The sequence below is a fragment of the Eleginops maclovinus genome, chromosome 10, assembly GCF_036324505.1.
Source record: "Eleginops maclovinus isolate JMC-PN-2008 ecotype Puerto Natales chromosome 10, JC_Emac_rtc_rv5, whole genome shotgun sequence".
NCBI classification, from domain to species: Eukaryota; Metazoa; Chordata; class Actinopteri; order Perciformes; family Eleginopidae; genus Eleginops; species Eleginops maclovinus.
In genome coordinates this window covers 912381-935178 of record NC_086358.1, presented here as the reverse complement: position 1 = coordinate 935178, position 22798 = coordinate 912381, and the positions used below count along the sequence as shown (strand labels likewise).

The 22798-nt window shown below is 43.5% G+C and overlaps 1 protein-coding gene across 3 annotated transcripts in view; it reads left to right on the top strand.

The window, feature by feature from the left end:
• The window catches only part of LOC134871421 (glutamate receptor ionotropic, delta-1-like), a 139070-nt gene that overhangs the window by 75449 nt on the left and 40823 nt on the right, over nt 1–22798 (top strand). For all 3 annotated transcript variants that reach the window (XM_063894203.1, XM_063894205.1, XM_063894204.1), the window contains 4 exons: nt 5568–5621; nt 10805–10978; nt 15396–15557; nt 21929–22048. In XM_063894203.1, the coding sequence (XP_063750273.1) occupies nt 5568–5621; nt 10805–10978; nt 15396–15557; nt 21929–22048 (510 nt within the window). The remainder of the gene's footprint in view (nt 1–5567; nt 5622–10804; nt 10979–15395; nt 15558–21928; nt 22049–22798) is intronic.

The window sequence follows — 22798 nt, the reverse complement described above, 5'->3', positions numbered from 1 at the left end:
CGGGTTTCAGTCATTTGGCTTAAAAACTAAATCTGATTTTTGCATTTTTTATTTATTTTGTTCAATAATTGACTCACCAAAAGTAAAGACTTCCTGTTAGTTACATCTCACACAGTTCAGATGAAGAACTAAGATTCTACCATCGAAAAGCGAACAAGACGAGTCTGTTACAGAAGTATTAAGGATGTAGATCTACACACACACACACACACACACACACACACACACACACACACACACAGTGTAGTCCTCCTCTCAGAACGGTCTGATCTCTCCACGTTTCCATGCCGACAAACCGGCGGCTAACGGGGTCTCCCGGGGACTTCTGCAGGGGCCGTACGCACAACCACAAAAAAAAAAAAAAAATGCTGAAAAATCTGTAGAATTTAAAGTCAGATATTTGTGGGTGTTTGTCTGTAAAATGCATCTTATTGTTTGTACTTGTTGTTTATTGATTCGTATTGTCCATGCATGTACAAATCCAAAAGTTCAAAAGAACAGTAGTGTGTCTTAAATCCCCAAAAACTGCTCTTACTTGAAGGAAAATGACAGGAAAACAGCCCAAAGAACTTAGGATCTGTGGGGTGCAATCTCACAGATGTTTCTGCTCTTTCTATGAAGTGCATTCAAAGCGTGTCCTGCATGTCCTCTCCTTCGCTTTGCGTCTGACATGCAGTTTACTGCCTTTATCAAAATGCAAAGATGAAATAAAGAGAGAGATGTCCTGCAGGAGCTCTATGTTCAGATGTTCCCGAGAGGAATCGCCCACACACTCTCACACACTCTCTCACACACATCTGAGACCGTCTTTAGGATTTAAATTGAGGAGGTATCTTCCTGTGAAGAGCAGCGTCTGAGAGGAAGCTGCATATCAGCTAAACGCACTCTAATTCTGTCTCAAATGAACCTCTTCCTTAAAATACAAACCTAGTGTTTTTTAGAAATCTCCAAAAATGAATATATAAATAAATTTCCATAAAGAAAAAATAATGGAATAAAATTAATACAAATGTAAACTAAAACAAATGAATAAATACAAACACTGAATTAATTAAAAATATAGCAATAAAAACTATAAATAATGCTATAGGGGAATGATCACCCAGACGCGTTTGTTTACTTCACTCTTTATTTGTTTGTGTGTATGAACTGACTTGTGTGATGATGCATGGAGGTTTTAGAAAGATTTCCAGTAAAGAAACCGGTTGTTTACGACCTCCAACGTGCAGATCCTGATCCAGATATCGATCAGGGAATTATGGATTATTGTATTGATCATGCGCTGCAGACTCCCAGCATGCAGTGGGGGCAGCTGTTCTTTAATCAAACACATATGACTAATCAGAGAGGAGGACCGGTGTCACATTGATCCAACAGAAACACACTCTGCCCCCCCGCCCTGCTGTCACTCCCATCAGAGAGGATGAATATAGTTGCATGATGCCGCCGTTTTAAACCGTCCTCAGATGTCCTCCCGTCTCCTGTCTTGTCGCTCTGTCTCCGCTCACTTCCTTCTTATCTGAGTCCAGATTCTGCAGATCTCTCTTCAGATTCTTCCTCCAGCTCCTCCCGAGGCGTTTTCTGGGGTAAAATGTTCCCGTCAACGTGTTCAGGGGATCGCCTCGGGGGCTCCTTTCAGATGGACACGTCCTGGATATTCCCACAGGGGGAAACCAGGAGACATGGTTATCAGAGACTCTTCCTTTGCGTCTGAAGGAGCTGCTCTGCTCTTATTTAACACATTTACCTTTAGCTCTCCTGATGCTGCTTCTTCCTGTTGTGTTTCCACGCAGTGTTCTTCTCATGCTAGTCGTGTTTCCTCTTCAAAGTTACATCACAGAGACTCAGGAAGCCTCACCTGCACTGTATTTTATTTCAAGTTCTGTTCAAAAGGGGCTTTTTCCAGAGGGAATCTAGAATGAGCTTTCCAAGCTCAGAATACTCATTGGTTTCTGTGTTGGACCGTCCAGTACCTTTAATCCAGCCCAGATAAGAGCCGTTTCTGGGAGTAATGGGTCCTTTATTTGGCGAGGCAAATGAGTAAAGGATGCTGAATTTAACGGGTTGGAAGTCATAGTTCCTACACCCCATGAATGCAGCATGTAGCTCTGATTGTAAGTGAGCTCAGAGGAGCAGACTCTGGACATCATCAGCTGATCGGCTCCTGGATGTCCTCAGCATTTCATCAGTCAGTGTTTCTGCGGGTAAACTGTGAGGAGATGTCCTGCAGCGTCTCGTCTGTCGGTTTCTGAGCGTCTCTTTGCTCGGACAGATGAAGAGCAGCTGGACCCGTTGCTCTGTCAGATATCAGAGGAAAGGAGGCTGACTGTCTCCTCCGTCCTCAGGCCTCGTGTCAGCATGATGTCCTTTCACCGAGCTCCTCTCACATTACCTCATCTGTCAATCATCCCGGTCCAGCTGAGTCATGAGGGTCGGGGTCTTTGACAGACGAGGCGGGTTCAGTATCTCCCCTCCGTGTCCTGCAGACAGGAGACGGAGACAGCAGAGTTCCTGAGAGCTTCATGGTCCCCAGAGGACCATGCATGAATATGTTGATGACCCTGTGACCTGTTCTGTGGTGTCTTCACGACTGAATCACAGGCCGCTAAAGGAAGACCGGTTCTGATGCTGAAAGTTTCCAAGATGAGGTCGCTTTATGTGACAATTAAATGTGATTGGACAAATCTTTGAGAAGAAACCTTTTTAAAGGAATCTTTTTCAGCAACTCTTTTCAAACTAATCCTTAAGAAGAAGTCTGCCTGAATCTACCCGGTGCTACAAAGACATATCGTGTACATGTTGACGTTTGTCAGCGGTGTTTCAGTTTGATGTATTTCTAAATCCTGAGACCCTTACTGCTGCATCATGTGATCTATGAGTCGCTGGAGTAGAAGGAAATGGAAACACTGCAGTAAATGTACTGGAAGTTCTGCGGTCGTGTAAAAACGACACATTTTTATTCCCTTATTTTCTTTTAAGTGTTCCTTCCTGTCTCCTGCTCCACACACACACACACACGCTGTGGGGGGGGGGGGGGGGTTCGCTTTGAGACTCGAGATGGAGATTTGGATAAAACCAACACTGTGGGGGACATACATCCAGAGAGTGTGTGTGTGTGTGTGTGTGTGTGTGTGTCTGTGTGTGTGCGCGCGCATTCCTGCAGTCCATCCACTAAAGGTTAGGATGACAGGTGTATGATTTCCAAGAAGTGTGTTATCAGAGCGACGCCGTGGCCTTAACACCGAGTTAACCTGGTGCGTGTGTGTGTGTGTGTGTGTGTGTGTGTGTGTGTGTGTGTGTGTGTGTGTGTGTGTGTGTGTGTGTGTGTGTGTGTGTGTGTGTGTGTGTGTGTGTGTGTGTGTGTGTGTGTGTGTGTGTGTGTGTGTGTGTGTGTGTGTGTGTGTGTGTGTGTGTGTGTGTGAGAGAGAGAGAGAGAGAGAGAGAGGTTGATCATGCTCTTGCTCTGTAGCATATGTTCCCTGCTGTGTGATCATATATCTTGTTTACAGCTTCAGATGGTGATGAGTTGTTGATCTGAGGTCCACATGCAGCGACATGTTCACACACATACATCATGATGTAGAGAGGGGGACACTCAGGCGAACATCATGTAGTCCTTCAGTGTCTCTGTAGTCCTTCAGTTTCTCTGTAGTCCTTTAGTCTCTCTGTAGTCCTTTAGTCTCTCTGTAGTCCTTTAGTGTCTCTGTAGTCCTTTAGTCTCTCTGTAGTCCTTTAGTGTCTCTGTAGTCCTTTAGTGTCTCTGTAGTCCTTTAGTGTCTCTGTAGTCCTTTAGTCTCTATGTAGTCCTTCAGTGTCTCTGTAGTCCTTTAGTGTCTCTGTAGTCCTTTAGTCTCTCTGTAGTCCTTTAGTGTCTCTGTAGTCCTTTAGTGTCTCTGTAGTCCTTCAGTGTCTCTGTAGTCCTCAGTGTCTCTGTAGTCCTTCAGTGCCTCTGTAGTCCTTTAGTGTCTCTGTAGTCCTTCAGTGTCTCTGTAGTCCTTTAGTGTCTCTGTAGTCCTTCAGTGTCTCTGTCTCTCTGTAGTCCTCAGTGTCTCTGTAGTCCTTTAGTCTCTCTGTAGTCCTTTAGTGTCTCTGTAGTCCTTTAGTCTCTCTGTAGTCCTTTAGTGTCTCTGTAGTCCTTTAGTCTCTCTGTAGTCCTTTAGTGTCTCTGTAGTCCTTTAGTGTCTCTGTAGTCCTTTAGTCTCTCTGTAGTCCTTTAGTCTCTCTGTAGTCCTTTAGTGTCTCTGTAGTCCTTTAGTGTCTCTGTAGTCCTTCAGTCTCTCTGTAGTCCTTTAGTGTCTCTGTAGTCCTCAGTGTCTCTGTAGTCCTTCAGTGTCTCTGTAGTCCTTTAGTGTCTCTGTCTCTCTGTAGTCCTCAGTGTCTCTGTAGTCCTTTAGTGTCTCTGTAGTCCTCAGTGTCTCTGTAGTCCTTTAGTGTCTCTGTAGTCCTTCAGTGTCTCTGTAGTCCTTTAGTGTCTCTGTCTCTCTGTAGTCCTCAGTGTCTCTGTAGTCCTTTAGTGTCTCTCTGTAGTCCTCAGTGTCTCTGTAGTCCTTTAGTGTCTCTGTAGTCCTTTAGTGTCTCTGTAGTCCTTTAGTGTCTCTGTCTCTCTGTAGTCCTTTAGTGTCTCTGTAGTCCTTCAGTGTCTCTGTAGTCCTTTAGTGTCTCTGTCTCTCTGTAGTCCTCAGTGTCTCTGTAGTCCTTTAGTGTCTCTGTAGTCCTCAGTGTCTCTGTAGTCCTTTAGTGTCTCTGTAGTCCTTCAGTGTCTCTGTAGTCCTTTAGTGTCTCTGTCTCTCTGTAGTCCTCAGTGTCTCTGTAGTCCTTTAGTGTCTCTCTGTAGTCCTCAGTGTCTCTGTAGTCCTTTAGTCTCTCTGTAGTCCTTTAGTGTCTCTGTAGTCCTTTAGTCTCTCTGTCTCTCTGTAGTCCTCAGTGTCTCTGTAGTCCTTTAGTCTTTCTGTAGTCCTTTAGTGTCTCTGTAGTCCTTTAGTGTCTCTGTAGTCCTTTAGTGTCTCTGTCTCTCTGTAGTCCTCAGTGTCTCTGTAGTATGTCCGAGTCTCCTGGAGGTATTATTTGGTCTTTTAGTTGTAAATGATGTCTCTTGTCTGTCCTCTGGTGTCTGTTGCGTCCTCGTTCTGTTGCTCTGTGTCTCTTCGGGGATTTATCTGTTTTGCTGCTGTTGTTTTTGTCCTTTTTCCCTAAACCTAAAAACTTAGGGGCGTTGTGTATCATCAGTATTTCACAGCACCCCCCCCCCCCCTCCATCGTCTGCACCGTGCTGCATGTTATCAGTATCTGTCGCCGGCGGAGCAGCACACCGGCCCCGGGCGCTGTGATAAGCGCACGGCGGCGCTGGAAAAAGCTTTTGTTGCTCGACATTTTGGCGGGACGAGCGATCACAGGATGGTGTTTCAGGGAGGGGAACTTTTCAAAGTGACGTCAGACACCGAGGGAACAGGACAGGGAGCAAAGAGACCCCGCAGCACACTACATCGTGTTCGCAGAGGATTAACGTGCCGGAGCGTCTCATTAACCCGTCTGTCTTCCTGTCTGTCTTCCTGTCTGTCTCTCTGCAGGCCGTGGAGACGAACCTGGCCTCCAAAGACAGTCACTGGGTGTTTGTGAACGAGGTAAGACAACATGTGTCCCTAAACTGTGTCAAACATGAAGCTGATTGTCTTATTTTAATTGTGATGTTCACCAATAAGACTGAGAGATGGAGCCCCTAGTCTCCGGACTGGTTCCTAGTCTGAAGACCAGCACACTATACCTGGGGCACGGCTTCTAGTCTCCGTGACTGACCTCTGGTTTCAGGATTAGTCTCTAGTTTCAGGACCGGTCTCTACTCCCATGACCGGAACCTATTTTCAGGACCTTAAGGGGGTAAAATCCTAACGTGTCTTTTCTGAGCGATCCCCAGAAAAGGTCACAGGGTCATCGAAAGATGTATGCATGATGACCCTGCAGGTCTCAGTGTGTGGTCAGCACAGAAACACTGATGCTTCTTATCATGCGAACACTACGACAGGACTGAAGTTGCATCTTTTCGCTCAGAATTTAGTCAGAAAACATCATTTTCTTGATTGTTATTTGTCGTTAACAAAGGGTACCGGAGTATTTGCATTACTAAAGACACCTTAAAGACAGGTCCCTGTTCATGTCCTACATTATTCATTTGTATTTTGTTTCTCTTTTAAAAGACTTTTCAAAAGCTCTTTTGTTAGTTTTGATTCCTCTGTTTATCTTATTTGGATGGATAAGCTTTTCTGAATGATTCATAATGTCTTGATGTAAGGAGCAGTCATTAGCAGAAGATGCTCTGATCTCACATCTGAAATGAAAGCAGCACATTTATCAAGAAACAAAAACCCATTTGATCAGGAACTCGGTGTAACCTGCCAGAAACCCAGCCTGAGAACGAGCGACTGGAGGGACTCTGAGCAGTTCTGGTTAATTAAAACCTCTCAGTGTAATTAGTTAAATCATGACTTTGAGGTTCAGAGGTTTTTACAGGATCGCACAAAGCTGGCATTGAAGCAGGATCTGAATGTCACTGTTTACACCTCCTGGAATCTGTCTCTGAAAATACATGCAGAATGAAACTGCAGACTTGATAAACAGGAAATCTGAATAAAACAACCTTAAAGTCAGTGAATGTGCGCTGTGGAGATGTCAGTATTTTGGGGTTTCACTCGGCGGTGCTTTTTATCACCCACTCACTTCAGTTTCACCTCCAGCTGAAAGAGAGCCTCTGGAGGAGCCTCTCAGCTCCTGTTTGTACCCCAGATTAGAGCTTCTGTCTGGCTCCTTTCTGAACACAAACATGCTCCTGAAGTCCTCTGGCTTCTTGTGCTTTTTACTCAAAGTCAATGTGCAGCTCTTTCTAAACGCCTGTGGGTCAGAATCCTCTGGAAATAAAGCAGCGATGTCGTGATCTACACATATTTAGTTTATTTTGCAGGATGTCAAGTGCACCACATAATCTGTTTGATTTAGAGAACATCTGAACTCCAAAATGAAGCCTGAAGGTCGTCCTCTCACTGTGGTTTATTAGCAGCCATAAAACAACCAGAAACCAAAAGGGTTATTACCACAGGACACACTGCAGATAGCAGATGCTCAGAGAGTCCAACAAAACCGAAGTGAATGTTTGATTTCCTGCAGGATGCACGCTGGGAAAAATGCATCAAGAAATCTTGTTTTTAAGTTTGGTTAACAAGGTTTGATTCTCATTATCTGCAGAGAATAAACTGAACCAGAAATAGGTGGAAACACGTCTTCAAAGCCACCAGACTCTGAAATCTGGACTAAAGATTGTAGATGTTCTCCTGATGGTCATGCAAAATGTCTGAAACAAATGAAAGCTACATGCTAATGGACGCAAAACTGATTTGTGGATTAAATTCATCCACAATCTCCCTCAAAATCAGATCAAACTTAGCAATAACAGTGCTGAGAAACTCTTAATGTTAGAGGCTGTGAGGGAAATATTGAAGGTGCTTTGTGACGACTCTATTAACAATTACTCCTTTTTCTGTAAGAAGAGATGCGGCTTTAAATGACTCAGCTTTTGCTCTGATGAATAAAGAAAGAACACAATTTAAACAAAATGAAGTTGATGAATTATAATTAGCAGCTTTCACTTTTTAAATTGAGCAAATAATCAGGAGAATAATCACTAATGAGAATAAATCTGAGCTGCAGACGGAGAGCGAGAGGAACAACAGCCAGTGGAAATGAGCCGCTCTGCTCACTGGGTTTTTAATTTAGATATTTAAGTCACATTTATTTAACGTTAGAGATGCATAAACCTTTGTTTCCCCCAAACTGAAACCTAATAGAGGGCCGGAAATAAATCAGGATATCTAAAGAGCATTTAACCTCACATAAAAATTAAAACAGTGATATAGATCATCATTTTAAAATGTCTTGTAGAAACATCTAGTGTCACTCCTGTTACTAGATGTAAGTATAAGTGCTAACACGTGCTTTGGCGTGAATAAAGGAGTCTATCAGCACCTGAAAGCGTGTTTTCTGCATTGAAAGCCTGCACATATAGGCTCTAATTATGCAGTAAAAAGCCTGTTATGTTAAATACCTTCATGGTGCATTCAAAGACCTGTCGACCAGAAAGTGACCCCTGGAAACACAAAGAAAAGCCTCTTTTTTACAAGCTTGTCACACATGGTTTTCCAATCAGCATGTCTTTGTTCTCTCTGACGTCCGTTTGTTCTGCAGTTGTATTTTTTAGAAATGGTGTAAAGGTAAAACAATAGCTAATTACCAGGAAACCAGTCGGCGTCAGAGATGGGAACGGACTCTAACTGTTAACGAGACCACGTCCTCTCTTTGAGATGCTAATGAGACGCTCTGAGAACAGAGAGCTCCTGCAGGTGCATCTCTGCGTATCGACAGGTAAATCCATCAGTGCCTTGTTCCTCCTTATCGGCCCTTCAGAGCTAAAGCTAACGCTAACGGCTTGTTGGACTGCAGGTAACGAAAGACGGGGAGTAGAAAGAAAACGTATGTTGGAAAAGTAATCATTGGTGAACTGAAAGGAGTCCAGACTGTGTTCATCTCATGTCATCAAACAGGTTGACAGGGCGCCTCACGAGGGTTACAGATTAACGTTAACGTGCTAACTATTAGCATTTAGCTCAAAGTCAATTGGCCATTGATTCTAAAGTGAACTGAAATGGCCAATGTTCTTAAGATAAACCTTTTTGCTTTTAGGAAACTGCAGGGCTTCTTATCTAGTGCCACAATCAGGACAACCATTACATTATGGGATGGTTAAAGATCTTCAAATAGTCAAGTTGTACCTCCATCTTTAGTCAAGCTCGTCCAGCTGTTTGGTTTCCTGGAAACACTTGAACAGCAGATTTGCTCCTCATCATCGTGTTTCTTCATATCTGACGCCTCATTGCTTCTGAATCAGCTGCCATGAAGTGTTCATCCCATCGTTCCTAACATTGCCTCCTCCTGAAGGTTACTTTACACTCTGCCGTGTTTTCTCAGAAAACAAGCGCCATCAGAACCTCTTATCCGACTCTCTCTCAGATTCCCATGATCCTCAGCTCACCTCCTGTCTGAAGTCTGAATGCAGGTCATTACCATCGTCTGTAACATCACATCCATTCAGATCCTCTGCTGCCTCCAATTTGTGTTCAAGCAGCGGCAGAGAGCGGAGGGAATATTGATCGTAACTCGTTGAGTCTGAGCCCGGGAGGCTGCGCTGAAACACAGCCACATAAAATCATCTACTCTGTATATGGTTTGACTCACAAAACCTCAGAGATCAGATCATCTGATACTGAACATGAAGCCTCTTTAATATCCAGTCTGAGGAGGGCTGACTTATAGAGCTCCATGCTAAGCTAAAGGCAGCTAATGTTGGGCTATAAAGGAACTACAGCACGGTCACATGACTTCACGTCACCACCGCTAAGCTAAAGGAGGCTAATGTTGGGCTATAAAGGAACTACAGCACGGTCACATGACTTCACGTCTCCACCGCTAAGCTAAAGGAGGCTAACGTTGGGCTATAGAGGATAAAGTTCGATGTGCCTCCGGTGTTAAAACTGTTCCCTCAGTCCTCAGTCCATTTTTAAAGTTCAGAAACATATTATTTAGAACCTGTTTTGCACACTAAACTCTGGTTAGTGGACTGAAGCTCACATGTTGTTTTTTTGAGAGGAATAAAGTCAAGAAACACGTCTCTGCAAACACCGGAGATCCTTAATTGCGGGACGTGGACTCGCTTTAAACCTTTTAACCTGACAGAATGACATGTTTTCAAATCCTTGTGACTCCTATTTACCGGCCCCGTTTCATGTTTAATTGGACGGAGGGACGTTGAACACAGGAATCCAACAAAGTGTACTTTTTCTATTCCGCCAAAGAAATCAAACCCAGTCATTAGACGGGTTCTTGTTTAACTCTAATTATGTTTGCTGGTGTGAAGCATAATACAGATCATTCCATTCACAGATTTCTTTAATGCTGCTCGTGTTGGATTCAGGTTATCTATAATTAAACCTCGGAAAATAATTGGGTTTCTCAATTAAACGTCAATGAAGGAAACGTTTTAATGGCCTCTATGAATCTGTTGACACTGTCATTTACTTTGTGTCAGAAAATTGCTCTTAATTAACTTTGCAAACGATGTAAACACAGTTTTCTTCATCAGGCGCTAGTTGGTGTCGCTCAGGGTGAAATGCACTCTTATTTATAGTTATTTACACTTAACTTGTTGCACAACTCTTTAAAGAAATCTGCTTTAATTGGGAAATTGGTATCTCAGTCAACCTCTGATTAACACTTTGAAAAAAGCCAAATGATCGAGGGTTATCAGAGTTCCTTTATTTGTCCCTCAGAGGATTAATGTAAGTCGTTACAGCAAAAGTAAAGACAGAAATAAAACACCAAGAGATAAAAGCATGCACATTATATCAAACATGTACATGAAAGTTATTTCCAATGCTCATTTGGGTTTAAAAGTAGCAGCAGTATTTATAGAATCAATGAAGTATAAGAATCAGGTAAAAACAAACAGGCAATAATAAAAAATAATCAGTAATTAAATAAAAATAAGACACAAAATGAGTAGCAGCGGGTAAAGTAAAACTAGGTTAAAGTATTGCAACTTAAAAAAAGGTGTATTTTGGACAGAAAGTGATTGTAGCTCTGTGCGACTGCAGACAGACATGTAGAGTGTAGTAGGAGACAGCAGAGGTGACCTTACATATGACTGGACTCTTGTCAGGGTATTCAAATGTATGACGCCTCCTTCCCTTTGTCCCGCCTCCTGCAGGAAATCAGCGACACGGAGATCCTGGAGCTTACCCACAGTGCACTGGGGCGCATGACGGTGATCCGGCAGATCTTCCCGATGTGGCGCGACAGCAACACCCGCTGTATGAGGCGCAACCACCGGATATCCTCCCTGCTGTGCGACCCGCAGGAGGGGTACATGCAGAACCTGGAGGTACAGCACATTAAACTGAAGCTCTTATCCAAAGTGACGGGGAACAAGTGGAGGTAAACGGTTGCATAATCCATTCAGAGATAGAGTTCTATACATTACAAATAGCAGTAGGATATAGCAGTCTTGCATGCATGCAGGACCTGGAGGTACAGCACATTAAATCACCTTTCACTGAAGCTCTTATCCAAAGGGACTAAGAAGTGGACAGTCTATCCATCTTTTCAAGCAAGTCCTTTTTTTTTAGAGAAATTACCAATGACTGCAGGACTTTAGATTCCTGCAGGATTGCGTCATAAAACCCAGAATGTGGTTCACTTTTTTTGCTAAGGTTAAGAAAAAATGAAGACGTTTTGTCCTACGTCAACAAACGTGTTATTAAATATTCCACCCTTAAATTGGGAAGGTTTAGCTTACGCTAGAAAAGGCGACTGCTTTCATGTAGCTCAACAGGAGTCCAGAGGTTTTAAGAGACATCACGCCGAACATGGAAAGGATTTGGAAGTACAGGAAACCCGACAATACCAATTTACAAGTTGTGGGCGACCGTCAGCTTATTAATTAGCTTTTTATTTCTGAGGAAGCATTTGCGTAAAAGGAGTGTTCACTTCTTTAGATTATCCAGCTGATCCAAACGTCCATGTTTCGTAAACCTTTTTCATTTCCTCGTTGCTGTATCCGGTTCACCAGGTCCATGGGCACACAGCTCAGTAAGGAGGAAGCTCTACCTGGAAATTCAATGAAAGTAATAGATTATCTCTGAGGTATTTTTACCTGCAGGCAGGAATGTGTGTCCTCAACAATGTGATTTGCAGGCTTAGTATGTTCAGAATGATATTTGTCCTTGAAGCCTAAAACGTGCTCCCAAATCCTGTCTCCACTCCAGACTGTTTCCAAAGTCCTTCATGAAATATGAGAGGGTAACAGACTGATGTTCAACAAACATTCATTTCAGATAGAAACGCTCCGTAATGAGCGTGAAGGCTTTGGGGAATTCATTGAAGCCACAACCCAGTCTTTCAAAGGCACAAATTATACATTTGAAGGGACAAATTAAATGATTAGAGCACAGATGATTGAAGTACAGACCGCAGACCTCGAACCAAGGCCTTCTTCCCTGAGTGAAAAAACATGCCTGCACTCGGTAATTGAAATCCTCTCCAAAATGAAATGGCTTCTTCCTGCACCAGAGCTACACCTGTCCACAAAATATTACAGAGAAGCAGTCCTTCTTTCGTCCCGCTGACAACAGGCATTTGAGGATAAGTCATTTTAATTTGAGGGGGAATATTTCTCCAAGCTTTCCCTCTCCTCTTGTTATTTCAATTTCACCTTGGGACTCCGTGGTGCAGCGTCCAGAGGCCGACAAATCACTCAGGGACACGCACCTGTGAATCCATGAAGACATGCATCAGTTCAGCCACCCACACACTCAGCACAGAGAGGACAGTCAGCTGTTAAACCAGGACACAGAGTCTCAGCGGCGCGCACCCAGTCCTGAATCTGAAGTGAACGTCGCCATACTTAGGAATAGGGAAATTGTACGGAGGTCGACAGCTGCAAAACTCTTCCATCAGGAGAAACTCTGCAGCTTCAGGAAGGATGCAGATAAAGTAACACAAATCAAACCTCATGCAGAAACATCTCCAGCAGCTCTTCGTCTTTTTTGCTGTAATTTTTTTATCACAACATGGTTTTTGTCGTGCCACCTGTAGCTGTGTTCCTCCGACTCATGAAATCTCTGTGATTTAGAGCTGACAAGAAACCGACAGAGCAATCACTGTAATTCACTCATCGTCTCGTTGTGACATTTGAGGAGATGAGTGTAGCTCTTTTTATAAGGTCCAAAGACACACACACACACACACACACACACACACACACACACACACACACACACACACACACACACACACTCAACTTTATTTTTGCCGCTCTGCTTTTATTCATAATTTTATTTCCTAAGTGCTTTTTCCTTTCTTATGCCTTCTTGTGTTCTCCTTCTTCTACCTGTATGCTGCCACATGCTGTATAAACAGCTAGCACAATACATCCCTTTAGATTATGGTATACAATACTAGAGAAAACTAGAATACTCAAGCACAAGTACCCCCAAACTGCTCTGAAGTCCAGCCCTTCCTCCCCTCTTATATTCCTCTGTTCTTAAATCAGAGACTAAAGACATGTCTCCTCCTCCTACTCACTCTTCCTCTCAACCGTTGTTCCTCTTCTCTTTCTCACCTGGACTCCTCAGGGATCAGATAAAGGAGGACATTCGTCTCAATAATTCATGTAAAGGAGAGTTTTCTCACTCCCCGACCTTCGCCGAACGTGTCAGGGCAACACGTTCACTCTGAAAAGGAGAGCTGCTGATTAAAGGACTGGGACCATTTACTGAGTGCAGGTTTCAGGAGCTGGCCGGCTCTGTTGGGATTGGTCAACCGCTTACAGATGTCCCGCCCCTCAGCCTATCACGTACAATGTGTTGGAGCGCTAGCCAATAGGAGGGCGAATGTTCCATAGTGATATCACAGTGTTCTGGAAGTAAACAAAGGAGTCCAACAGAGGCTGGATCCTGCAACATCTGCATGTTTTATGCTACACCACTATGAACACACACACACACACACACACACACACACACACACACACACACACCAACAAACAGAAGGAGCACGGAGAAAAGTCAGGGTGACAAATGAGCATCTTTCTGTCCAGACAAATACGGATGATTGACATGACGTTTACACAGCACGCAGCCTGAGGCACACACACACACACACACACACACACACACACACACACACACACACACACACACACACACACACACAGAAAGAGGAGGACTCATTCTTTTCTCCCCTCGTTCTGTTTTGTGATGGAAATCTGAAGAGAACAAATTGATACGACAAAGCGTCGCAGGAGAACAGAAAGTGAGGCAGTCTGAGAAATGTTTCAGAATCTGTGACCCAAATGTAGAAAACACAAAAGGCTGAATGTGCTGTCGCTCCTCGACTGAGTGACAGGGGTTTAAATACGAGAGACAAACCGACTCCTATTGTCGGGAAACACAGATTGGGCCTGAAATCAGTCTCATTGTTGGAGCTCACTGCCTAACAGTCCTGAAATGATGTTCCCTTTAAAGAGTCCTCTCCTGCTGATGTTCAGGTGTATATCAGTATGTAGAGTCTCTACTTTAAAGAGTCCTCTCCTGCTGATGTTCAGGTGTATATCAGTATGTAGTGTCTCTACTTTAAAGAGTCCTCTCCTGCTGATGTTCAGGTGTGTATCAGTATGTAGAGTCTCTACTTTAAAGAGTCCTCTCCTGCTGATGTTCAGGTGTATATCAGTATGTAGAGTCTCTACTTTAAAGAGTCCTCTCCTGCTGATGTTCAGGTGTATATCAGTATGTAGCGTCTCTACTTTAAAGAGTCCTCTCCTGCTGATGTTCAGGTGTATATCAGTATGTAGTGTCTCTACTTTAAAGAGTCCTCTCCTGCTGATGTTCAGGTGTATATCAGTATGTAGTGTCTCTACTTTAAAGAGTCCTCTCCTGCTGATGTTCAGGTGTATATCAGTATGTAGTGTCTCTACTTTAAAGAGTCCTCTCCTGCTGATGTTCAGGTGTATATCAGTATGTAGTGTCTCTACTTTAAAGAGTCCTCTCCTGCTGATGTTCAGGTGTATATCAGTATGTAGTGTCTCTACTTTAAAGAGTCCTCTCCTGCTGATGTTCAGGTGTATATCAGTATGTACTGTCTCTACTTTAAAGAGTCCTCTCCTGCTGATGTTCAGGTGTATATCAGTATGTAGAGTCTCTACTTTAAAGAGTCCTCTCCTGCTGATGTTCAGGTGTATATCAGTATGTAGAGTCTCTACTTTAAAGAGTCCTCTCCTGCTGATGTTCAGCTGTATATCAGTATGTAGAGTCTCTACTTTAAAGAGTCCTCTCCTGCTGATGTTCAGGTGTATATCAGTATGTACTGTCTCTACTTTAAAGAGTCCTCTCCTGCTGATGTTCAGGTGTATATCAGTCTGTAGAGTCTCTACTTTAAAGAGTCCTCTCCTGCTGATGTTCAGGTGTATATCAGTATGTAGAGTCTCTACTTTAAAGAGTCCTGTCCTGCTGATGTTCAGGTGTATATCAGTATGTAGAGTCTCTACTTTAAAGAGTCCTCTCCTGCTGATGTTCAGGTGTATATCAGTATGTAGAGTCTCTACTTTAAAGAGTCCTCTCCTGCTGATGTTCAGGTGTATATCAGTATGTAGAGTCTCTACTTTAAAGAGTCCTCTCCTGCTGATGTTCAGGTGTATATCAGTATGTAGTGTCTCTACTTTAAAGAGTCCTCTCCTGCTGATGTTCAGGTGTATATCAGTATGTAGCGTCTCTACTTTAAAGAGTCCTCTCTTTTCTCTGCAGGTGTCGAACCTCTACCTGTACGACAGCGTTCTGATGCTCGCCAACGCCTTCTACAGGAAGCTGGAGGACAGGAAGTGGCACAGCATGGCGAGCCTCAACTGCATCAGGAAGTCCACCAAGCCGTGGAACGGAGGCTGGTCCATGCTGGAGACCATCCAGAAGGTACGGAGCTGTGAATGAGCAAGAACATGGTGGCTGTATTTGCCCTTCATAACCTTTCCTCCTCCAGAGTAGCACAGAGAAAACATTTAAGCTGAACAAACAGAAATGACCTTCATTTCCGAATGTTTTTCGACCTTCTTATTGAAATATTACACATTTTTAATCTAAATTATTCTGATTTTTTCCTCCACATTACAGCTTTTTCCTGTAAGCTTTACGGATTCAATCTTTTTTTCTTGACATACTTGAATTCAGTTTTTTACCGTATTCACCTGAAGTGTCGCGATGCATTCAGGGACAGAACGGATCGCAACTCTGCAGCATTTCTACTTTATTTGTATCTTCAATCAGATTTATCTGTGCTGTTTGACGGCCTTGATGAATACCTACCTTTGATTCATTCGTGGTTGTACAAATATTACATTTGTATTCCATAAGGAACGAGTATTTGTGCTAAATATAATATTTTCAAGGCGTCTCGGCTTTTATAACGGCCTTGATCTTCTCTGAAGCATCGCTCTGATTTATCATAGGAATGGCACAGTGTGTTTGTTTTCTTCCTGAGATTTAATTGACCTTTGAAGATGGAGGTGAGCATGTGGAGGCGATCATTAAAGCCTGATTAGATTCATAAGAACTCTAAATAAAAGAACGTCTTTGTTAACATGAAACGCCGCTGCTCGTGAAAACATGAAACGAGAGACAATCCGCTCATCCTAAATCCTGATGTGCATCTGAATCACGTGCAGCGACCTGCAGTTGGGGTTTTTCTCACGCTCTAATTGGTGAGAGATGTTTTCCAGCCGGGCTGATGAGTCCCTCGGAGAACCGAGAGCTTCTGATTCATTAAAAAAAACCTCTCGTTGTTTCTTTCTCTGGGAAACCGCAGAGCTCGTTAGTGGGTTCTCTGGTTTTCTCATGTTATATGTAATCACTGCGGAGGATACATCTGATAGCAGGTTGCAGACAAACCTGGATGGAGGCAGACCTTTGATACCCAGGGATGCTGTTTATTTATCACCCTATAGTCACAGTTCATCAGCTGCCGGGTTTAAAACAGCACCTGAGCATCTGCATTTAACCCATCCTAGTACTAGGAGCAGTGGGCAGCTATTGTGCAGCGCCCGGGGAGCAATGGGGAGGGGGGATTAGAGGTGTCTGGTGCCTTGCTCAAGGGCACCACAGCAGGGCCTAGGAGGTGAACTGGGACCTCTCCGAGTAGCAGTCCACTTTCCATGTTTCAAGTCTGTTTGGGGAATTGAACCGGCGACCCTACGATTCCCAGTCCAAGCCCCTACTGACTGAGCCACTGCATGTTTTCCTCGTGGTCATCAAACATATCCAGTGTTGTTGATCAGATCTTAAAGTAGGTAAAAGACATTCAAAATCTGACCACCGTCAAGTACACAAGTCATTGCATCAACATATCCTCAAAGTACCAAAAGTAGAACAAGTGATGGGAGAGAGGTGTGAGTTAAAGAGTCCCTCACTGTTTCACCTGGAGCCAAGATGGTAAAGGTGGCCTTTGTTATTGTTCATATGAAACTGCAAAGTAACTAAAGCTGGCCAGGTAATAGTAGTATGTCCCCATTTCAATAAGCAAGGAGAAATAACAATAAAGTAAAATATTAATAACAACAACAACAATAACAACAACAATAACAACAACAATAATAAGTGGATTATTATATGAAGTCATTCAGAAGTTTACTTCAGTACAGAACTTCAGTAAATTCAAAGTAGAAATAGGACTGTTAGGATTTTAAAGAATAAGACGAACAAATGAACAACATTTACATAAATACTGAGTTCTGTTTTTAAAGTGCAGAGCTGCACTGACAGAAAGGAGGAGAGGAAATGTGCAGGGTTTACAAAGTGCTTTAATGTGAGGCTTCATGTTATTATGGGGGGTAGAGGGTCAGTGTCAGTGGGGGTCCCGGGCCTTGGTGATGAGGCCGGTAGTGGAGGGGAGGGATCGGCTACAATCTTCAATAGTCCACATATGGTGCGTCTGCGAATCCAAAACAGCAGCATATAATATATAAGCAGCGGAACATCTATCATCTGCGTCTACAACTCTGTGGTCTTTAACCTTCCTAATGTCCGTTTAATTTCCTGGTTCTGATTCAGCCCGCAGCGATATCCTCACATTCGTATTCTGTCTCTGAACGATATATTATTTCCAGCGTGATAATTGCTCAGCCCGACAGATGGACGGTGTCGAGAACAAAAAGCAGCTTTTTATCAAGTGTGCTGTCACAGTGAGAGACGAGCGATTCCTCAGCCGAGGAAGAGGATGGATGTTTGATTTAATTTCACCGTGATTCATATGTTTGCCGGGCTACAGTAGATACTGTCAGCTGCTGATGGATTACTGAACGGGCCTAACGGGCTAAAGCCCTGAAAGAGACACTAACCGACCAGGGAGAGACCCAAAGTGACCAAAGAGAAGCATAACATGACCACCAAGACATTAAAAAGACCACAAGCGGAGTTAAAATAACTACATATAGATTAGAACTGACCACAAAGAGACACGGACCAACTGTGGAGAGAAATAAAAAGGACCCAAAAGAACACAGTCTCGTTCAGTAAGCTAACACCGCCTTTTAACCGCTGTGTCCGTGTTAGCTAACTGTTGTTAAGTTGTACAGCCAACACAGTTTGGTACACAATAGCTTACGTTTCATTTTACCCTCTGTTGTTTGGTTTGATTTCACAGCTAAACCCAGCGGTGTCCAAACTATGGCCTGGGGGCAAAATGCGGCCCGTTGTCCATTTGGAATCGGCCCTCAGCAATCTCCAAAAGTATAATGGAATATGGCCCAACCCTGAAGCTTGTGCTGTTCTTATATTGTGTTTCTTAAATGTACATGTAAACATATATGACATGTGTTAATTAGCCCACTTTTTCAATGAAGTCAGTCAATTACAGTTGAAACGTTTTCTAACTAATCTTAGTGAATAAAGGACACGCGTCTACAGACCCAGCGTGAATTATACCCTTCATATTCCCCTTATTTAAGCAATCTGAGGCTTCTGTTTTAAGGAATGAGCTGCAACAAGATTAAGATAAATATCATTTATTAAACACATTTTCCTACATTTGATGGATTTTGCTAAGTTATAATTGAACCTATAAGGCAAAACACCTCTCCTCTACTGGGGGGCCCAGCCCTTTGTATGTTTTCCTGTATGTGGCCCTCAGTGAAAAAAGTTTGGACACCCCTGGCTAGAACAGTTCGCTTCATGTTAGCTAAGTGTTTCCGCTAACGGTTCAGTAAAACAGTAAGTTTATGTTAGCTTACTGTTTAGTTTAGCAGCTAATGCTTTAGCTGGCGGTTTAGTAATAACAGTGACAATTCAGTCCTGAAAGTTCAGTTCAACAGCTCAAACTGTTTGGTTCAGGTTACCTAACGGTTTGGTTTAAGTGAAGTTCAGTTTCACCGTTAAAGCCTTTAAGATTAGCCGCAGGTTTGAGCGTATGATCTCTACTTGAAGGTAAATGGCGCCTTTGATTCTGAGGAGGGTACAGTTTACGCTGCTTTGTGTTTTATTGCTTCATTCTGTGACTTTCCGTTGTACAAATACCCACATGGTGACATTTATATTGTCTTTATTGTTGGAAGACAGATGGAGGAGTGGAAGCATCACTGAGTTTTTGCTCACAAACCAAAGCCAACATTATCAGACGTTATTCCCTCCAGGTGACGATAACCCTGACCTTTAGTGGCTGACAGACAAACATTTCCCTCTCCGAGATGGGAGTCTTCAGTCTTGCTTTACATGGAAGTCATGTAGCGACATTTAATCCATGGCCTTTCAGAGGGAGTGAAATTCAGCTCTGGAACAAATGATGGTTTATACGACATGTCATCATTTCCCACGGTATATTCTACTAAGAGGCAGAGGGTCAACACAGCAGTGAGAAAAACACGTCTTTATTCAGAAACTACTACAGTTCTGCTGGATCAATACCAATATTGACCTCAAATGGATGCAAAGCGTCTGCAAAGACACTCACAATGACCACAGAAAGGAGGATAGACAGAGTAAAGACATCTACACACATGCAGCTAAGGTTACTGAAGAGCATTCAATCAACAGGAATAATTTCCAATGTAAGAAAGACATTTTCTTAAACGTTTGCCACCGTTTTGAAACAACACTAGCCTCTCCAAAACTCCAAAACCTTTTAAGTTCAAACATCAGAAGTCATTTGTGCAGTCCCAATTGAACACAGGATGTTTGTCTGTAAAAATACTAACTCAATTTCCTGTTTTCCAGAATTACAGAACATTTCTCATGGGATGGAAAATAACTGGGTGAAGCTCGCACTGATTTATCAAAAACCTGTTTATTCAAAACCTTTTCTTGGAGCTTCTCTCTGTCTTGAACCGGCAGTTTTCTGTGCTTTGTGTCCCTGGCGCTCATCAATCTGACACCAATATCACACAGCTTAGCAGCTCACAAAGCTTCAGGAGACGCAGCCCCATATTAAAGGTGCAGGAAAGGGCGGCCGCAGTAAATTTCAAAGGTCACAACGAGACAGAAACTCTCCACCACCCGTCCTCTGCAGAGATGAAGCCCTTTGTCCTCTTTCTTTGGACTTCTCCTTCATTTCTTTTTCTAGTTCTTGCATGTCTACTTTGTGTTTAGACACCAAGCAGTCTACCAAAAGGGTATTTCAGTCAATAGGAATAATGCAAATGGAATAAAGTAGGATCTTTTTTTAACAAATCTCTTGAAATGGACTTTTCCAAACCTTAATAAATTACCTTTTTTGTTCAAACCTAAAAGCTATCGATTGTCTGCAGAACACTACATGAAATGTGCATGTCTTTCACCAGTTTGAACCTGGCATCTTTGCATAGTTGCGTATAAATATTAGGCTGATTACTGAGTTACATTTAATTCCTCTTGTCGGCCACCCTAATCCTCTTCCTTCCTCTTTTACTACTGTCTCCTTTGGTCCCTCTTTTTTAATATCTCCTCCATGTCTATCTCCTTCATCCCGCCGTCCTCTGTCCCACCGCCGCTATCTGTCACTTCATTATTTTTTATCTGCATGAGCATTAAAGTTTACACTACTGGCAAGGTCTCTTTTACGACGGGTACAAGATCAAATATAAAGTAGTCGTTCATTTCTGCTTGTTACCCTCATGCTGCAGCGTGTGAAGCCTCCACACTGTGTTTGAATATCGAGTGTGATAAGCCAGATAAATACGACATGTGACCGTGCTGTAGTTCCTTTATAGCCCAACATTAGCCTCCTTTAGCTTAGCGGTGGTGACCTGAAGTCATGTGACCGTGCTGTAGTTCCTTTATAGCCCAACATTAGCCTCCTTTAGCTTAGCGGTGGTGACGTGAGGTCATGTGACCGTGCTGTAGTTCCTTTATAGCCCAACATTAGCCTCCTTTAGCTTAGCGGTGGTGACGTGAGGTCATGTGACCGTGCTGTAGTTCCTTTATAGCCCAACATTAGCCTCCTTTAGCTTAGCGGTGGTGACCTGAAGTCATGTGACCGTGCTGTAGTTCCTTTATAGCCCAACATTAGCCTCCTTTAGCTTAGCGGTGGTGACGTGAGGTCATGTGACCGTGCTGTAGTTCCTTTATAGCCCAACGTTAGCCTCCTTTAGCTTAGCGGTGGTGACGTGAGGTCATGTGACCGTGCTGTAGTTCCTTTATAGCCCAACATTAGCCTTCTTTAGCTTAGCGGAGGTGAGGTGAAGTCATGTGACCGTGCTGTAGTTCCTTTATTGCCCAACATTAGCCTCCTTTAGCTTAGCGGTGGTGACGTGAAGTCATGTGACCGTGCTGTAGTTCCTTTATAGCCCAACATTAGCCCCCTTTAGCTTAGCGGTGGTGATGTGAAGTCATGTGACCGTGCTGTAGTTCCTTTATAGCCCAACATTAGCCTCCTTTAGCTTAGCGGTGGTGACGTGAGGTCATGTGACCGTGCTGTAGTTCCTTTATAGCCCAACATTAGCCTCCTTTAGCTTAGCGGTGGTGACGTGAGGTCATGTGACCGTGCTGTAGTTCCTTTATTGCCCAACATTAGCCTCCTTTAGCTTAGCGGTGGTGACGTGAAGTCATGTGACCGTGCTCTAGTTCCTTTATAGCCCAACATTAGCCTCCTTTACCTTAGCGGTGGTGACCTGAAGTCATGTGACCGTGCTGTAGTTCCTTTATAGCCCAACATTAGCCTCCTTTAGCTTAGCGGTGGAGACCGTGGTGTAGTTCCTCTACAGGAGATGCTGCCTTCAGGTCCAACACAGAAATACCACGTCTGTTCCCCTTTATTTTTTCCTCAAATAAAGCCATAGAAATGGTATCATGGAGAAAGTAAATCTGTCTCTCTCGTCCTGCAGGGTAACATCACGGGTCTGACAGGTACGATGGATTTTAAGGACAGCGGCGCCAACTCTCACGTCCAGTTTGAGATCCTCGGCTCCAGCTTCAGCGAGACCTTCGGCAAGGACATCAAGAGGGTGAGTTCACAGCGCCTCACGGGATCCGATGAAGCGTAAAGAGAAGGTGCGAGGGCGCCATCGCCTACATGTGTCAAAACCAAAAACATTCACACTGATGGGACGTTTTGTTTTGGTCTGACGTTGGCCTTTTTCTGAGGGAGGTGGGTGTGATTTTTCAGTGAGAAGAAAGTTGATATTCAGCATGGGAAAACTACAAGTCAGTTTCAGTAGCTTATAGCAGTCAAAGGGTGGCTAAGCTAATGTTTGCTTACTGTGCTGCAAAGCTAATCGCATGTGTTTAAATAAGTTGACATGCAGACACTTGGTGCCTTTCTATGCATTTGAGCTTCATTTCAAAAACAGTCAAACACACACACACACACACACACACACACACACACACATACCCCCTCGGTGTTAGCCTGTCAGCCCTGTGTACAGAGCAGCTGCAGGCTGCTGTTGTTGTTGTTGTCGTTGAATGTCACGTTGAAGGCCGACAGAAATTGTTTTCAGGGGAGACCGACTTTCAATCAGTATTTCTGAAACCCTGGCAGCTCTAACGTGTGTGTGTGTGTGTGTGTGTGTGTGTGTGTGTGTGTGTGTGTGTGTGTGTGTGTGTGTGTGTGTGTGTGTGTGTGTGTGTGTGTGTGTGTGTGTGTGTGTGTGTGTGTGTGTGTGTGTGTGTGTGTGTGTGTGTGTGTGTGTGTGTGTGTGTCGCTAACGGGAGATCGTATGGAGGCATGAACAGACGGTCCTCAACTTGAGTTT